We start from the raw sequence: 19,435 nt of genomic DNA, 5'->3' as shown, positions 1-19,435 counted from the left end.
AAGAGCTAGAATAGTGCCAGTGTTGTATCTGCGGTGTAGCCACGTACAGTGGTTTCAGATCGACAGTATTGAGATGGGAGTATTGGGGCTTCTCTGGTGGCGCGGTGGTTGGGAGTCCGCCTGCGGATGCAGGGGACGCGGGTTCGTGCCCCGGTCTGGGAGGATCCCACGTGTCGCGGAGCAGCTGGGCCCGTGAGCCATGGCCGTTGAGCCTGCACTTCCGGGGCCTGTGCTCCGCAACGGGAGAGGCCACAACAGTGAGAGGCCCGCGTACTGCAAAAAAAAAATAAAATAAAATAAGATGGGAGTATTAAAGGCAAAATCAGGGGCGGACGATAGATGATGGGAGAACGGGTTCAGGACATCTGCAGATAGAGGGTAAATATAACAGATATAACAAGCCTGAGCAAGGGAATACCTTCCAAGGCCATGAGCAAAACCGAGGTCAAAGCCAACAGGAAAAAAGGCTTGGGCCTGTGAGGTGGTCACGTGAGAGAAAGTTTATCTGTGCAGTAATCAAATAAATGTAAATTAATATAACAATGAATGTTGTAGAGTGGCAGTAATTATTTAGAATAACTAAAACCTGTTTTGACAGGCGTGTAGGAAATCAGGTTTTAGTCACCCATTGCTAATAGAAGAATAAATGGATATCGTTTTTCAGGAGACAGTTGAAAGTCCTTAAACATGTATATCTGAACTTTTTGAATCTGCTTTTCGGTCTTTACCCTACTGAAAAGTGACTTAAATTTACAACAGGAAGAACCTAAATGAATTGTGACTGATCCAAACACTGTTACTAATATTCATGTTGAAAATCATTCGGTAGTTGACTGCATAAATCCACAAGTGCCTTTACAGTCTTTCAATGGCTGTTACATCACTTGAGCTCTGCAGAAAGGAATCTTCTTTATGCATGAAGAAAAGTCGATTCAGGCTTTACTGTAGAATAATGGAGCCTGTACTCTGCATGAGTTCTTATACTGTGATGTAATGCCTCTCGAGTGTTGGGAGAGCATTTTCGTTGCTTTATAATATTGCTGTTGGCAAGCCCATTACTTCTGTATAATAGCAGTACTGAGATAATGCTGTTAGTTTCCTGATTTCTTAAATTGAGTATAGAATTTAGAGTCATACATTGAGTTATTCTTTAAGAATTACATATGGTGTTTGTGCAGCTAGTGAAAATATAAAAAAATTAATAATATGACATAGCACTTAATCAAATTGGCAAATATTTTTACTTTGTTGAGATAAAATTGAAGTATAATAAACTGTACACATGTGTACAGTTTGATCAGTGTTGACATATGACTGTTTTTGCTACACTTCTGATACCAAATGTATAGGCATTTTTTTCCCCATACCAACCCATTCTCCAATTTTCCAGGCACTAACAGGGTGTCCTACAGTTCAGTTCTGACATTCCCCGGAATTAGCACAGAGTCCGCAGATTAAGGGCTCCGCCACACAAGATGCCCCACTTCGGCCAGTCACAAGTCCCATGTTGCCACCGGTACTCCTAACCAACTGGCTATAAATTCAAGGGGTTCCCACAACTCCCTTCTCAACTTCGATAATTTGCTAGAATAGCTCACAGAACTTGGGAAGATACTATCACTGGTTTATTATAAAGGAATTTAAAACAAAAAGCCAGATGAAGAGGTACACAGGATGAGGTTTGAAAAGCTCTAGAGCACAGAAGCTTCTGTCCCCATGGAGTTGGGGAGCCCGATCCTCCCGGCATGTGGATGTGTTCAAAACTCAGAAGGTTCCCAGACCTTCTCATTTAGGGGTTTTGTGGTGGTTCCATTATGTAGGCATGACTGATTAAAATGCTGACCACTGATGATTGAACTCCAATCTCCAGCTCCTCTCACCTCCCCAGATGTCAGGTGGTGGGGCTAAAAGTACCTTTTTTTCCTATTTTGGTATTAGATATTATTAAAAAAATCTTTGCCACTTAACGGCACTAACAGAGAACAGTGGCAAGGATTTTTTAATAATAATGTCCAGTACCAAAGTAGGAAAGAGAAACTTGCATATATTAGTATGGAAGCGTGAAATTGGCACTGCTGTTGGAGTTGTACCGACTTGGAGCAGTTTGTTAGTGTCAGAAAAACTGAAATGCATATTCTTCGAACTAGTAATTCTGCTTCTAAGTGAAGGAAATCAATCTTCATGTGAATAAGGATGTAATTGCAAAAATATGTTTCACTCTATTGTTTTAATTGCATGAAAAGGAGATAAATTAGATGTCCAACAATGCGGAATTGTTTAAGGAAACAATTCATATAATGAAAATTTAAGCCTTAAAATTATTAATGAAAGTATATTGTTTTGTAAACAACAAAAGGATCATGTGGTTTTTTGTTGTTGTTTTTTTCTTTTTGCGGTACACGGGCCTCTCACTGCTGTGGCCTCTCCCGCTGCGGAGCACAGGCTCCGGACGCGCAGGCTGAGCGGCCATGGCCCACGGGCCCGAGCTGCTCCCTGGCATGTGGGATCTTCCCGGACCGGGGCACGAACCCACGTCCCCTGCATCGGCAGGCGCACTCCCAACCACTGCACCACCAGGGAAGCCCTCATGTGGTATTTTTATGTTTTAACTTATTTTTTCAAGTTAACAAAAAGGTATATAGGAAACAAGACTAAAAGTATATTTTTAAAGCCAAATGTAAAAGTAGTTTTCTCTGGCTAGTGAGATTCATCTGTATTTTTTCCAACGCATATGTTTTCTTTTTAAATTTTTTTGTTGCAATTTTTCCTGGATATAAAGCTAACAAACACAAAGGCATAAAGTAAATCCATAAAATGGGATTGATATGTTATTTTAAGCTATATAAATCACTTATTTTTTTGGCTGCGCCGTGCGACGTGCGGGATCTTAGTTCCCGGACCAGGGTTCGAAGCCAAGCCCCTGCGGTGGAAGCACCGAGCCCTAAGCAACTGGACCGCCAGGGAAGTCCCATTTATTTTTAAAAGCAACTCCTTTATGTTTAATGCCGTCAGGATGAAGTCTCCTGGAGCTTCGCCCCTTCCTGCCTCCTCCTTCCCCTGTTGCAGTTCTCACCTCCCCCTTCTTTTTTTAAAAATTTATTTATTTATTTATCTTTGGCTGTGTTGGGTCCTCATTTCTGTGCAAGGGCTTTCTCTAGTTGCGGCAAGCGGGGGCTACTCTCCATCGCGGTGCGCGGGCCTCTCACCGTCGCGGCCTCGCTTCTTGTGGAGCACAGGCTCCAGACGCGCAGGCTCAGTAGTCGTGGCTCACGGGCCTAGTTGCTCCCCGGCATGTGGGATCTTCCCAGACGGGGGCTCGAACCCGTGTCCCTTGCATTGGCAGGCAGACTCTCAACCACTGCGCCACCAGGGCATCCCCCGCACCTCCCCCTTCTTGCTTTCCTGGGCTTACTCTGCTAGTGCCCGCGTTTGCTCATGCTGCCATCTGCCTTCAGCTCTCTTCCTCCCTGGCCCAGTTCTCCTCATCCATTGAAATGTGCCGTCAGTACCACCTCCAGGAAGCCTTTGCTGAGCTCCTACCGCTCCCTAACCCACCTCTCCAGAGGCACTTACCACCCTATGTTATTTATGCCTTTCATTTTCCTCTCCTGAGAGACTGAGGGTGACTTGAGGTCAGGACAGTATTGGTTAGCACAGTGCCTGGAACCTAGTAGTCGGAGCTTAACTGGTGTGTGTGTGTGTGTGTGTGTACAGTAGAAATACAGATATGATGGGATCAAACAAGCCAGAGTATTGGAAGAAGTGTGAATATATTTGCATGATGGGAGTATGGGTTCCGCATGAGTATTTTGGTAGGATGGAGAGGTGAGGAGGGGCCAGGTCACTGAGGGCTTCATACGTCGTCCTAAGAAGTTTAGATTTTATCGTGTAAGTGAGGGAGCCAGTGAAGACTTTAAAGTAAGAGGGTGGCTGGTCTTAGCATTTCCCCGAGTGTTAGATATTATTAATATTATGTGAAAAGCCTGGATATAAAATAAATTTGGGAAATCCTGGGTTAAACCAAGTTGAATAGATTTCCGTTCTTCTGGACTTCTCAGTCTTTACTGTGCTCATGTGCGTTTTTAATCCTCCAAAAGGACGTTTGTGTGTGATACAATTTTCATTGTTTCCCCAATTTATTTATCATGGAACCCTTATATTGGGGGACTGTGTTATAGAACACATTTTGGGAAATGGACACTGGGGAGACTAGCAGCGGTGAAACTTTTAGCGGTTGTTACAGTAACCCTGGCCAGAAACACTGAGGGCCTGTATCAGGAGGTTGGCAGTTGGAAAGGGGGAGGCAGGACCAAGGGAATGAAGTTGTGTCTCTCAGAGCACATCCTCCAAAAGTGGTGATTTATCAGTAATTTTAAAAGATAATATCATGATTTGAGAGTCGTTAAAATCTGACCCAAAGATATTAGAACAAGCAGTGTGAAGTGTGGTTTGAAACCTCTCTGAGACAAATGGTAGTCACAGGAAAGTGCTGTTTTTATATGTTTACAACCCTGCCAACTGATGACACAGTCCCAGGCTCACTCCTCTTGATATTAGAACCTGTGTGTGGCCTGGCTTGAACTAATGCACTTGGTGATGACGGGGCAAATTCTAGACTGCACACGGCAGTTACTTGTTTGTGGGTGACTCAGAGATGGTTGCCAGGGGTCTAGGTTGGGCAGCTGAGCAGGTGGATGGTGGTGTCGTGATGAGGTAAGCCAGATAGGAGACAGTTTGGGGGAGAAGATGCTCTGTCGCTTTTTGACATGTTCATGAGATAGAGTTGACGGTGGGACATAGGAGAACACCAGTAGGCCGTCGGATATAGGAGTTTGTTCCTCCGATGGTTTGGACTGACCCAGTCTTCATTTTTACCCACTGTGTCTCAGTTGCTGCATATGTTAGGGATCTCTTTTATGAGATCATAAAATATTAAGTTGCAGGGTGAAGACCCTGCACATTCCTGATCTTATCCCATGTTGCACTTCCACACATCAGTTACCCGTGTTCCCCACAGCTTCCCTACCACGTAACACTTTCCCCTGAAGTCACTTCGGTGGCTTGTTTATACTAATGATTTTAGGAATATTGAAACATGCGTTATTCGCCTCCAAACAGGAGACTGCCGTTGCCTCTGCAAGCGTGGGGAAGGTGCTTGCTTACAGCGTTTCTCACTGCTCAGTCACTGTGTCAAGTGAAATCCTTGAGTTAATAATGCTATAACATGTTTCTGTTCCACTTATTTTACGTGTAATAACAGTGTTCCTTTATTTTACTTGTAGCTCCAAAAGGAATTCTTCATTTGTCTCCTGATGTTTATCAAGAGATGGAAGCCAGCCGCCACAAAGTAATCTCTGGCACAGCTCTAGGCTATTTGTCACCCAAAGATATGAACCAACCCTCAAGCTCTTTCTTCAGTATATCTCCCACCTCGAGTAGTTCAGCTACAATTGCCAGGGAACTCCTTATGAATGGAACATCTCCTACAGCTGAAGCCATAGGTTTAAAAGGAAGTTCTCCTCCTCCCCCTTGTTCTCCAGTACAACCTTCAAAACAGCTGGAATATTTAGCAAGGATTCAAGGCTTTCAGGTATGAATTAAAAGCAAAAACAAAAACAAGAAAACAAAACAGTCCATTAGCCCCAAATCCTTCATCTCTGTCCATCAGAAAGCTCGTTCTTGCCTGCTAGCGTGACTTCTATGCCACTTACATTGTAAATTATTAGGAACACAGAGGACAGAAAAACGAGTCATGTGCCCACGCCTGATTTTAAAGATTTTTCATGCTCTCCAGTAATTCTTTTGCCTCCTGGCTCTCCTCCATATTCCTTCTTCTTCTGTTTTTGTTTTTGATTTGTTTTTTTTTAAGCATTTTTCATTCTCTGTTCTGTGTTCTGCTTGGGTGCATCTATTCCCTCACTCTCCTCCCCAAACAAAAATTCTGCCTTCGTACATTTGGTATTAGTATTTAGCACTAAGTCCTCCCTCATTTTACAGTAAGGTTTTTTTCTAATGCTGATTTGACTTTCATAGCAGTTTTGAATTTGACATTCTATGGCTAGTAATGATTCAGGTATACCACTAAGGTACAACATCCTAGAAGTCTATTATCTTAGGAGTTAGTTAAACATGGTATTAGAACAGTAATGCTTTCTAGTTGTCTGAGGCATAAAAACATGTATCGTTTTACTAGATCGTGTTTTGAACCATCTAGGGTAGCGCCTACCTTAGACGGTACCAACAAGTCTATTTCCCCGGGCAGTCTAAATCTAGCTTATAGTCCACTTGTTGTGTATATGAATTTGGGGCTGGAAACCTTCCCCCCCACCCCCCGTTTAGTCAGTGTTCCCTTTTGAAAAAAAACCCAACAATCCTTTATGAGTAGAACTTTTTAAAGAATCGTTAACTCTAGGAAGAGGAAATACCTGTGTTCTGACTTCTTAGTTGCCTTGAAAATCCTGTACTGAGCTGTAATCGCTCACTTGACTGGGTGAACAGCAGCGTGCTTGTGTGTAGAAAGAGTGGACTGCTCCCTCAGATTTCATTATATTCACCCCCCTTTCCGTCTTAGTCTTACTCCTTAAGACCAAAAACTGTAATTTCCTTTAGAAATCTTCTAGAAGATCTGTATTGTGTAGAATGACCATGTATTTATAAAAATTTTACAAATTTAGATATAAGAGAGAAGATCATGTGTTTTACCAAGGGGGTATTTTGCATGTCTTTTTTTTGTTTCTCGTCACTGAAACCTGATTCTTTCACATCTATTGCCAGGTAGTCGTTGAGTGTTTTTACTTAGACTATTAATCTGAAATCTAAAAAGCTGTTACCAGTTTTGGGCTCTGTCATCTGAAATTTTAAACACTTAACTTAAAAATTAAAATTTAGAACTTGTTTTCGTTGTTTACCTTAAGAATAACAATAAATCACTGTTTAAAATAAAAGGACCTTGATTCACACAGTTAAAGTACTGGAAAAGAAAAACTAAGCAATTTTTAGTTCTATCTATAATCTGCATAAGGTGACTAGAAATAAACTGTGATGAAAAGGAATTCACTGTTTATTTACAAGTCTAGTCATTTAGAAATGTGTGAAAGTAACACTGCATTTGCATTTTGATAGAAACAAAGCACAAATTGCACTCAAGCTCTGAATTGATTTTTTGGTTGGAGATGTTCCTCTGATAGACGTAATTTTGCTGCCAGAAGAACTACTTAAATTTGTATTTATTTGTTAATTCTTAGCAATGACAACAACTATAATTTTAAAATACCTTTACTTTAGTCAAAATGTAGAATCTGTTTCTCCTATATTTGGGCTGAGTACTCGGACCTTTTTTTTTTTTAAAGCTTATGCTGAGATAATACACTCTTACTTATGGACACGTTAAACATTTCCAAATTTGTGTATGGTGATTTTTACATACTAATGAAGATAAACATGGTTTTAAAACGTTACTGTGCTGCTTTGGTCAAATGAGCTCGGTGTTGCGATGAAATATTGTTTTGCTGACGGGCTGCAGCCTGCAGTGTGTGGTGAACAGACTGTGGGAAATGGCTTCCCTTCCCTGTCAGGTGCCCGGCACGTCCTCATAATGTCACGGTAGAAGAGTCTTTGTGGTTAAGAGTTTTAAAGCCTCTTGCTTTATAGGTAACTTTCTCAGGTACATTTACCTGGTAGAAAAACATGTAGATTGTTTCTATTTCTTAAATGTTTTAATTGGACTGTAGTTTAGAAATTATAGGGCCAGCTTGTTATGGATGACATGCTGTTATGTTATTTTCATTTCTGGAATTTAAAAACAATAAATTCTTTTTCTGTGTTTCTAGGTTCGTACTTTTAAAATTTTGTTACCGTACACTGAATAGATATTATTGCTTATTGAATATTGTATATAAACCCTTCTCTGGCCCTCTGTGCCCACTGACATTTGATTTAAGCCTACCAGAGCCATTGTATGTGACAGCTATATTGTATTACAAAGTAAAAAAATATATTAGTGTACTGAAAACGACGTTGTTTTAACTTTTAAGTTTTTTTCCTTAATTGAAATTATAAGTTACAAAAAGCTTATTTGCTCACCGGAATGTAGGTATTAAACTCACATCCTTTTGCTTAAATCTACAGAATAATTTATTATACAATTAAAGTTATTATTAATAAAGCTGACTTCATAGGTCAGAATATGACTGAACACTTGCACATTCTCAGTAATTCTTTTATCCTTTCTTGGGCTCACCTAAAGTTTTTAATCACATTTTAGATGCAAGCCTTTGGATCTCTATCATAAGTGAATATTTATTTTTTGAATTTTTATCGAGTACATTTTTATTATCTTCTTTTAAAGCCTGAATGTTCTTATTGATTTATTATTTTTTAGCAGAAAAAAGTTTTATATCAGTAGTTCTGTGAACCTCAGACTTTGTTCAGCCCAGTTAGCATGCTTCTATAACTTCTATGCATTTCATAAAAATTCCATTTGAAATGTAGTTATACCGTAGTGTTCAGGGTTCCTTGGTGCGTACCTTGATACCCTTTAATTACAATGCCAAAATATTTCAAAATCATTCAGCTTTTTAAAGAAGATTGTTATGGAGACATTTTTGAAATGCTCTGCTTTTGAGCTGAAGCAGAAGACTGTTTTGTTGTGTTATAATTTACATTATTCTGAGTTTTTCCATCTTTAATATGCTTTTCCATACATTAGATTAAAAATCTCTCTGAATAATTAACTATAAGCCGTTTCATTGTTTAAATGAGTCATTAGAACATGATTAGATTGGAAATTTAAATGAGTTGTTTTAGTAAATTCTCCTTGATAGATGGATTTAATTTTAATCTTTTAGTAAATTCTCCTTGATAGATGGATTTAATTTTAATCTTTTAGTCTGTACCCTTCCTTGTGACTATCATCCACTGAAGAGTGTTGTTTTTAAAACCTTGAGAGTAAAATTTGATAAACTAGATTTGTTTTTCTCACATAAAGAATGCAAAGAAGCACTTAGTTGGTGTCTTAGTTAAACCGTAATTAGTTTATTTTATAAAAATCAAGGAGTGTTTTGTAGGGGGGCTGTTCATTATTGTGAGTTTATGATGCTGGTGCCATTTTTAGCAAGATGAGAATGTCAGTAGAAGGCTTAGAAATATCTATTTAACTAAAAACTTTCTTTTCAAATACAATTCAAACATAATACATTTCAACTATAATAATATATCTCCTTTTCTGAAGTTTAGTATGATTATAGCAGACTTCTTTTATGGTTATGAGCTTCTTTTAAAGATTTATTTTTGACATGTATGACACATAGCATATTTTAACAATACGACCTTAGTACAGATTACACTGAGCTGGGACATGGGGAGTGGGGCTTGGCCAATTTGAGAATCAACCTTTTTCCTTTCTCTTTTTTCTTATTTCCCTGTACCTCACTTTTTGTAATCCACATATTTATAATCAGAGTAGCTATTTGCAACTTGTTTTTTTAAAGAGTAAGGGATCCATTTTTTTTTAAAGACCAGTTTCAGTAAACTTTTGTAGATTCCTAATAGGAAAATATGGAGAAAGAAATCATGCATATACATATACTCTTCCACTTAGGAATATGTTTTTCCCCCGTTTCTAGCTTGTCCTTGAAACATAACTCACCGTGTCACTTCTGAGCCCAAATTTTCATCTACACTGTTACACAAATGTATAAAGTGATGAGAAATTACTCAGAGTACAAGGAGCAAAACATATATGGGTTTAGCATGGGGTCAAGAGATTCTGCTCTGATTCATAGTCACTTCTTAAAAAGCCCTCTTGGATTTAGCCTCTGCTGCTTTTCAAAGACCTTGGAGAAATTGGAAGAATTCTCCTGAAGGCTTGGTTTTCCTGTAGGGACCCTAAAACTCAGATTTGTTCTTCAAGTGGGCAGCCTACATTCATACAAACTGACTTATTGTCTGGTTTCTTTAGGCCTTGATATACTTGGCCAAGCCCGTGAGGGTATGCAGACTACATATCACATAACCATACTTCATAAAAACCAGTAGAATGATAGGTCACCTTACTTTGCTGAAATTTCCAACCCTTTAGAGAAAAATATTACATTTGAAGAAAGAAATCCTGATACATATAAAAACATACTGTGATGAGTAACAGTAACACAAATAAGAATCAATCAGGCTTCAAGTAAACAGTCTACCATTACTGCATAAACTATTCAGGACTAACTGACTCCACCCTGAATCACTGCAGAATGTAATCAGAAAGACAAAGGTACTCATTTTGAGCCTTGATATGCCAGCACATACATAGTAAGACACATATTTCAAAGAAAGAGTAATATACAAACACAAAAGAGCTGTCCTGGCACAGTGACTTTGAAATGAGCCACTGAGGTGCAGAAAAAAATAGTTGCCGTTACGTGTCATCCCCAAGTAGAAATAGCTGTAGCCTTTTCTGTTTGTACCGGAAGAGATTTCAAGTCAGCATGAGAATTCTATTTGGAATTATTTGGAAACCAATAATCAATTATTTCTTCAATCAATTTGAAGAAAAGGAAATTATTTTTCATCTAAAGGTGAATTTCATTTCCTTTTGCTAGAAAAGGTTGGCAATGATGTGATTTTTTACTTAGTAATGTAAGATTAATTGTAGTACCCATCAGGTACATGTCAGTGCATGTCAGGCTGGTATCTATATACCTATGTTCATTCTAAGTCATGTTGAAATTATCTATTTCCCTCTCTCCAGCATTCAGCTATGGCTGAGATTTTTTTTTCGTGAATGACAGCATCTAAAATTTCAGATATATTGTTCTCTTCTCACCCAGGACAACTCTTGAGAAAGAGAACAGTATGTGGAATACTGAGTGTAAAAGATTTCTGCACACGGAAAAAAACTACTCTTGACATACCAGGGGCATTAGGAGATATATGAGTAAACAGGGAAACGAAACTAACGTTCATTGACTGCCTCGTTATGTATCAGATAGTGAACGAGGCATTACCTACCTTATTTTATGACACAGCAGAAGTGCCTGGTACATTTCTGCTTCTTGCTTATAAATCTTCGTTTGATTTTAAATCCAGCTATTGTATAGTGTTTGAAGCCTGATCCCTGAAGGTAGGACTAGTGTTCGTGGTAGTCCATGGTCTTCTGGATATCGTTTTGGTTTAGTCGTAGCTTTCATTAATAAATTTATTTATGCCCTCCACTAGGTACACAACTGAGTCTGAGTTATTTAAGAATTCTCTTTTGAGCTGGAAGGAACTTCAGTTTTTATTCAAAGATACAACTTTATGATGTAAATACACATTTGAGGGACTACAGAAGTAAAGCATCCTATTAGTAATGCAGTTTACTCATTTCCACATAGAGAATTATTAGTTAATTTTAAACCCTTACAGATTTTAGGTTCAGGAAAGTTCTGGCGTCTTGACACGGTCACATCAAAAAGCAGATATAACTGTGAGAGATAAGAGATAGTTGAAAAACTTTTAAAATGTTTTTTATCTGTACTATTGTCATTTTTTTAAGTATAAGAAAAGTTCAGAATCAAATCCTGTAGTGGAACATTTGAGAAAACAAGGAGTACAGCTGGAAAAGGATACACAGTTCACAGCTTCAGAAACTCTTATTAAGAGAAAAATAGTGCATTAAGAATAGTTTTCAGTCATTTCAGTATGTATGTGAAGAACTGGATGGATATGAAGTTAATCTGGGTATATAGTATCATCTCATTGAATACTGGAATTGATTTAGCTGAACAACAGGAACTGGAACGTTTGTTTATTCACTCTGGGCCGATACTTAATACATACCTACACGTGCCAGGTAGCATACCAGACAGTGGGTACAGGAAGAGTTATGGTCAAGTTGGAGACAGACAGACAGGAAAATAAAACCAATATACAGAAGAGTGGCCGCTATCACAATTGAGTCTGGTCTCCGGGGATCAGTGTTTGAACATTACACAAAAATTTAATTTAAAAAAAATTAAATATTTGTAGCATGCTGCAGGAAATAACGTAGGTAATGCCTGCCCCGCATAGTAAGTGTCATCCCTTGAGGTATGATTAGCCATGTCAAGAATCATGGATGGGAATGAAGAGCTCAGACTGAAGGAATTAAGAAGAATTCATAGCTGAGGGACATTTGAATGAGCTTTAAGAAGTACATAGACTTTTAAGGTGAATAAGAAGAAAAGAAATTGCAGGCAGAAACAGCTGACTCCTAAAGACAAAAGGGCATGATGTTTTAGAAAATGCTTAAGAGTTCAAAGTGGAAGTGGTTGGCAAGTAGGCTGAAAAGACGTGTGCTGCTGAGAATTTGAATTTAGCTGTTAGCCAGAGACCACCAACTTCTTTTTTAAAGGGTAGTGACATTGGTTTTGTATTTCAGAAAGATAATTCTGTAAGCATGTGGAGGAGGAACTAGACAAAAAGATTGGTAGCAGAAAGACCAATTAGAGTGACTTTGCATGAATCCAGTAGAGAAATAGCAAAGATTGAATGAAGCAAAGCTAATGGTCATAGAGGAGTGGGGCTGAGGTACAGGCATCCACGGTACAGTTGAGAGAATTCAATGATCTTGGCTGCTAACTTCTGTGAGGATGCTTTCACTGTCCTGGTCAGGATGGAAGCTACATTTAGGTGGCGTTGTAGAGTAATTAGAGACTCTTTGAGGATGAATTGACCATTCATTTCAAGAATTTGAGAATGAAGTAAAGTAGGAAGGTAATACGAATGTTTTAGGAAAGGTTTTATTTTTAGTACGAACGTGATGAATAAACTTACAGGAGGTTAATGAGTTCCATTTTAAACATGGCGAATTTGAGTTTCCTGTGGGACTTTCAAAGACAGCAGTCCAGTAGGCATTCATCAGTGGGTCTGGTGATCAGCAAGAGAGCATAGGACACAGAGATTGGGGAGTGATCGATGTACAGGTGCAATTGAAGCCATAAAAGTAGTAAAGGGCTTCCCTGGTGGCGCAGTGGTTGAGAGTCCACCTGCCGATGCAGGGGACACGGTTTTTTGCCCCGGTCCCGGAAGATCCCACAAGCCGTGGAGCGGCTGGGCCCGTGAGCCATGGCCGCTGAGCCTGCGCGTCCGGAGCCTGTGCTCCGCAACGGGAGAGGCCGCAGCAGCGAGAGGCTCGCGTACCGCAAAAAAAAAAAAAAAAAAAAAAAAAAAAAAGTAGTAAAGATTGACCAGGGAAAGTGGGTAAAGGCCTAGGAAGAGATTCCTGATGAATACCAACAATGTGAGGGATTCATTCATTCATTACATCAACCAAAGTATATTGAGCACCTGCCATGGGCCAGGTGCACTTTTTGCACTGAGGATATAGCATAAATGACAGTCAAGGGTTCTGCCCTCATGAAGCTGACATTAGGATGGGATTGTTGGGGGTGGGATGTGGAGTGTGGCCAGGAGAGAGGGGGAAGTGGAAGGACAGACAGTCACATCTGAACATGTGATAAATTCAAATGGTTAGTCTCCTAAGGTAACAATTACTTGGAAATTAATTGGGAGATTAATTATGATTATTTGTGAGAAGTGTGAGCAATGACTTAGTGTTGTATCAGATAACTATGCTTTTGAAATGTTTTGATCAACCTTATTGAGGTACAATTTACATACAATAAAGCACACCCATTTTAGTTATACAGTTCGATGAGTTTTGAAAAATGTATACCACCATGTAACTACAACCACAATCAAGATGGGAATATTTCTATTACTGTAAAATATTCCCCGGTGCCTCTTTGTAGCCTGTTTTCCTCACCTCTCTGTGGCTCTGGGCAACCAGGATATCTTTTTTGTCACAAAGATTAGTTGTGCCTAAAATTTCATAAAAATTGAATCATCCAGCCTGAACAGTTTTGTTTCTGGCCTCTTTCACTGGCTGTAATGTTTCTGAGATTGTCCATGTTGTGTATATCAGTAGTTTGTTCCTTTGTATTGCTAAGTACTAGTCCATTGTATGATGTACACCACAAATTATATATCAGTTTATCTGTTGATGGACATTCGAGTTGTTTCCAGTTTGGGGCTATTATGAGTAAAGCTGTTTGTGAACATTCATGTACAAGATTTTGTGCAGACATGTTTCCAGTTCTCTTGGAAAAATACCTCAGAGTGAAATTCCTGGGTCACATGGTAAGTATGCTTACAAGAAACTATCAGATTCTTTTTCAGTGTGTTGTATCATATTACATTCCTACCAGCGCTGTATGAGGGTTCCATACATTGATATGATCAGTCTTATTCTGTGAAGGGTACAGTGGTATCTCACTTGTATTTTAATTTGTATTTCCCTGATGACCAATAATATGCACTTCTTTTCTTGTGCTTGTTGGCCAATTATATATCTTTGTGAAATTTCCACATCTTTTTCCCAGTTTCTGGTTGCGATTTTTTAAAATTATTGCGTCATCAGAGTTCTTTATACATTCTGGATACAAGCCCTTTCTGTTGCAGATATTATCTCCCTGCCTGTGCCCCTGACTTGTCTTTTCATTATCTTAATGGCATCTTTTGAAAAGTGGAAAAGAAGTTTTCAGTTTTGATGAAGTTCAAGTTTACATTTTTTTCCCCATAAACTGTGCCTTTTTGGTCCTATCTAAGGAATTTTTGACTACCCCAAGGTTGCAGAGATTTTCTCTGATTTTTTTCTAGACATTTTGTAGTTTGTGCTTTTATGTTTAATGCTGATACCTATTTAATTTTGGGGGTATGGTATGGGTGAGACTTGAAGCCTGTTTTTCCCATAGGATAACCAGTTGTTTCTGCACCATATGTGTAATGTGTTGTTTCACTCTAGCTGCTATTAAGATATTCTGTTCACCTTTGTTTCACCAGTTTGGCTGTACCATGTCTAGGATTATTTTTAATCCTGCTTGGGATTCATTTAGCTTTTTAGATTAAGATAATGTTTCTCACTAGTTTTGAAAAGATTTTGGCTAGTTTTTTCAAAAGATTTTTTTGCCCTTTTCTCTTTCCTCTCCTTTTGGGACTCTAATTACATATATGTTGGTCCTCTTGATGTTGTCCTTCAGGTATTCGAGACTCTGTTTATTTTTCTCCATCTTTGGATTGTGTAACTTCCGTTGATCTATTTTCAGATTTACTGACTACTTTCTCTGTCCTCTCCAATTTGCTGTGGAGCCCATGTAATAAATTTTTCACTTCAGTTATTGTATTTTTTTAATCTAATGTTTCTATTTGGTTCTTCTTCTTTTTTTTTTCTGTTTCTTTGTTGTGATTCCATATCTGTATAGTCATTGAGAACACATTTTTAAAAATTATTTGAACATCTTTATAATAGCTTCTTTGAAGTCTTTGTCATCTAAACCCAACATCTGGGCCCATTAGGAGTCAGTTTCCTCTTGACCACCTTATTTATGAATATGCTTCATTTCGATTTCTCTGCATGTCTGTAATTTTTGTTTGAAAAATGGACATTGTAGACATATTATCATATGTTATAGCAACTCTGGATCGTCTTTTCTTTTGTAGATTATTGTTTTTCTTTTTGTTTTTGGTCTAGTACTCAGTTAAGTTGCCTGGACTAAAACTTCAAGCTTTGCCTTCACCGTGGTGATATCCCTCAGCTGATATTTCCACTTAGTTTCTTCAGCTTCCAGCTGCAGCCTTTCCTTTTGCAGTCTTTCTGTGCCTACCTAATTATTTGGGCACATTTAGGCTCAGATTTTGGAGCTCACCCTTTGCATTTCCTAGCTTCTAGCATTCCCCCTCCCAACCCCCAATTTTCAGCTGATCTGCCAGCCCATGTCCTCTGATACTTCAGGCCAGTAAAGCTTTAGCTTTCTATCTTTTGAGCTGTGTGCACTTGAGGGGCTGCACTCAAACAAAAAAGTGTCAGACTTTTAGATCTTAACGGACTTCTCACTGGTTCCTGCCTATTTCTACGTCAGGTCTTCTAGTGTCTTTCCTGTACATGTAAAGTTTTGTAGTTAGCAGGGGTTTGTGTAGAGTTTATATTCAGCTTTAGTGTTTCACCACGTCTACTGCTACCTCATTTCTAGAATTTCTTCCCTCAATGACCAGCTCATCTGCCACCCCTAAGCTCTTTCCACTGCTCTCTCCAGCTGGTAAGACTGCAGTTTTCTACCAATAGAACTACAGGAAGCGAGGAATGCCCTCAGGCAAGAAAAAGCCATAAACTCACAATTCTTACTCCATATAGTTTTGGTCTTTTAAGGGAAAACTCTGCCCTGATATCTTCCTGCTTTTGATCACATTCCACTGTCTTCAGATGTTTTATTTTGTCGACATCGTGTATTGTTATCTGCGAGAGGCTTTGTCTGGTGAATTTATACTTCCATTACCAGAAACTGGAACACAACCAGTTGTTCTTAAATACCACTGAATATACCCATTAATTAATTAATCACTTAATTACTAACTGGCCATCTTGACATCTTTCCTAAGCAAATAATTCAAAATATGGGAAAGCTGCAAGGATACTTGTCATTGGATTTAGGGCCCACTCTAAATCCAGGATGATCCCAACTTAATTATATCTGCAAATATCCTATTTCAAATAAGGTCACATTTAAAGGTACTAGAAATTAGGACTTGAACATATCTTTTGGGGGCCACTGTTGAACTCACTGCATATTTATTGCTTTCTTAAATTGGTATATTTATTGCTTTCAGCAAATTTGGGAAAGTTTTGGCCATATTTTCTTCAAATAAATTTTTTGCTACCTTTTCTCTCTCCTCTCCCTCCATTTACATGCATTTTTTATACTGTCTCAGAGAATCCTGAGGCTTTATTCATTAAAATTTTTTCTGAATTTCAGATTGTATTATTTCTGTGTATCTATAAGTTCTATATCTCTTTCATCCAGTGATTTTTTTTTTCTTACTTTGGGTATTGTATTTTCATTTCTAGACTTTCCATATGGTTCTTTTTAGTTTCTGTTTCTCTGCTGATACTACCTATTCATTCATTTATTTTAGACATATTTTCCTTTACATCCTTGAAAATAGTTATAATAGGTTCTCTAAACACCTTTTATGTTCATTTCAACATCAGATATATTGGATTCCGTCTTAATTAATTAATTGCCTTTTCACTTAATTGTGTGTCAGGTTTTCCTATTTATTCTAGATCAAGTAATTTTGGATTGCATCTTGACTGTTGTTAATGGTACATTATAGAGACTGGGTTCTGTTACATTCCTCTGCATACTTTGAGTTTTGTTTTCTGAGGCCCTTAACCTGGATGGACTCAGACTCCAAACTTTGTCTCATACTGAACTTTCTCTTCTTTTGGCTTCTGGGATAGTAGCCTCTCTTAGTTTTCCATAACTTCTCTGTCAAAGAAGAACCTAACAGAATTGGCTTTTAGGTGGTTACTGCTCCCTGTTAGAAGAGTTTCAGTGGAAACTTTCTATAATAAAGTGAATGTGGGGTGTGGGGGGCGTTGAGTTGGTAATAGCAGTACTTTCCTAGGGTTAAAATAGAAATAGCTAAAAAATAATCTCATAGGTGGTGTTTGCTACCAATTTGGATTTGCAGTTTAAGCAGCAACTTATTTCCTCTTACCTTTTGCAGATCAGTAGCATTTATTGATATTTCTCGGTTCAAGTTTCTTGGTCCCCATTGGTAGGCTTCCCAGGCATAGGCCTATATTACACATTTTTTCTCCCTAAAACTCTAACTTAAAGAGGAACCTTTAACTTCTCTTTTTCATGATGCTTTGGATATTATAATTTTCTAGGCTTTTATGCTTGGAAAATTTTTTTCTGCAACCTTTTTACTTCCCATATCAGAGATAGAAAGTACCACATTGCTCAGTGACTTAATTTTTCTAATTAAGAGATAATTTAGTCTCCACTGATTCCCTTCTCTTGTGTTTGAAGATTCTTTTAGTATAAAATTCTGATATGCATAGAAAAATTTGTTTATTACCTCCTCTAATAGCCTCTTGGCTTCTTTCAAGTCTCCTTTATTCTGAAGCACTAAAGGTTTTCTCTTCTACTATAAATGGCCTCTAAAAAATAATTTTAGACTTAGAGAAAAGCAGAAAAATACTACAGAGTTTGATGTTAACAATTATATAACCATAAAATAAATTTGTCAGTACTAGGGAATTAATGATGACATAATACTATTAACCAATCTACAGCTCTTATTCAGATTTTGTCAGTTTTCCTACTAATGCCATTTTTCTGGTCCAGGATCCAGTCCAAGATCCCACACTGCATTTAGTTGTGATGCTTCTTAAGTCTCTTCCAATCAATAACAGTTCTTTAGTCTTTCATGATTTTGACAATTTTGAATAATATTGGCCACTTATTTCGTAGACTGTTCTTGAATTTGCGTTTTTCTGATATTTTCTCATTGTTTGATTGAGGTCGTGCATTTTGGTAAGAATATCACAGAAGTGATATGCCCTTCTCAGTGCCTTATTTGCTCAGTTTATAATTGTCTTAAATATTTCCTCTACATATATAAGAACTACATCAGACAGTGTTGTAATTTTAGCTTCAAATATCAAACATAACCTAGAAAATTCAGGAAAAGAAAGTCTATTGTGTTTACCAACATTTTTACCCCTTTCTGTGTTCTTTCTTTCTTCCCAATGGAGTTCCAAGATTCCTGCTTTTATCATTTCCCTTCTGTTTCAAAAACTTACTTTAGCCATTCTTTTAGGGTAGGTATGCTGGTAACATACTCTCAGTTTCCATTTGAGAATGTTTTAGATTCCCTTTCATTGTTTAAGGATATATTTGCTGGATATAAAATGATGGGTTGACAGTTTTTTTAGTGCTTAAAAAATGTTCCAATTCCTCTGGCCTCCATGGTTTCTGTTGAGAAATTACTGTCGAATTGTTTTACCTCTATAGGTCACTGCTTCCAGGATAGCAGTTTAAGTTTTAAAAGTTTGATTATGATTTGTCTTGGCATGGGTTTCTCTGTGTTTATCACATTTGGAGTTTGTTCAGCTTCTTGAAGCTGTAGGTGTATTATATCTTTTACCCAAATTTGGTAAATTTTCAGCCATTATTTCTTCAAATTCTTTTTTAGCTGCAATCACTATCTGTTCTCCTTCTGGGACTCTGATGACACAAATATTAGATCTTTTGCTGTGGTCCCACATGTTTTTGAGGCTCTGTTCATTTTTTCTCAGTCTGTTTTCTCTGTTGTCCAGATTGAGGAATTTCTATTTTTCTATCTTCAAGTTCACTGATTCTTTCCTCTGTTCTCTCCCTTCTGTTGTTAAGCCCATCCATTGAGTTAATTTTGGTTTTTAGGTTCTAAAACTTCTATTTTGTTCTTCTTATATCTCTGTTTCTTTGGTGAGATTATACATTTTTTTCATTTGTTTCAGGTATGTGTGTCATTGCTTTTTTTTTTTTTTTTTTTTTTTTTTTTTGTTTTTGGGGCCCCTCCCCTGTTGTGGCCCTCCCCA

At 38.0% G+C, this 19,435-nt stretch overlaps 1 protein-coding gene across 8 annotated transcripts in view; it reads left to right on the top strand.

Moving 5' to 3' along the window:
- Nucleotides 1-19,435, top strand: part of STAU2 (staufen double-stranded RNA binding protein 2) — a 305,778-nt gene that overhangs the window by 168,378 nt on the left and 117,965 nt on the right. For all 8 annotated transcript variants that reach the window (XM_024765757.1, XM_024765756.1, XM_024765753.1 and 5 more), the window contains one exon: nucleotides 5,283-5,590. In XM_024765757.1, coding sequence (XP_024621525.1) covers nucleotides 5,283-5,590 — 308 coding nt within the window. The remainder of the gene's footprint in view (nucleotides 1-5,282; nucleotides 5,591-19,435) is intronic.

This window comes from Neophocaena asiaeorientalis, unplaced genomic scaffold (genome assembly GCF_003031525.2).
Source record: "Neophocaena asiaeorientalis asiaeorientalis breed wild unplaced genomic scaffold, Neophocaena_asiaeorientalis_V1.1 scaffold417, whole genome shotgun sequence".
Taxonomy (NCBI): Eukaryota; Metazoa; Chordata; class Mammalia; order Artiodactyla; family Phocoenidae; genus Neophocaena; species Neophocaena asiaeorientalis.
This window is presented reverse-complemented; position numbering and strand designations above follow the sequence as displayed.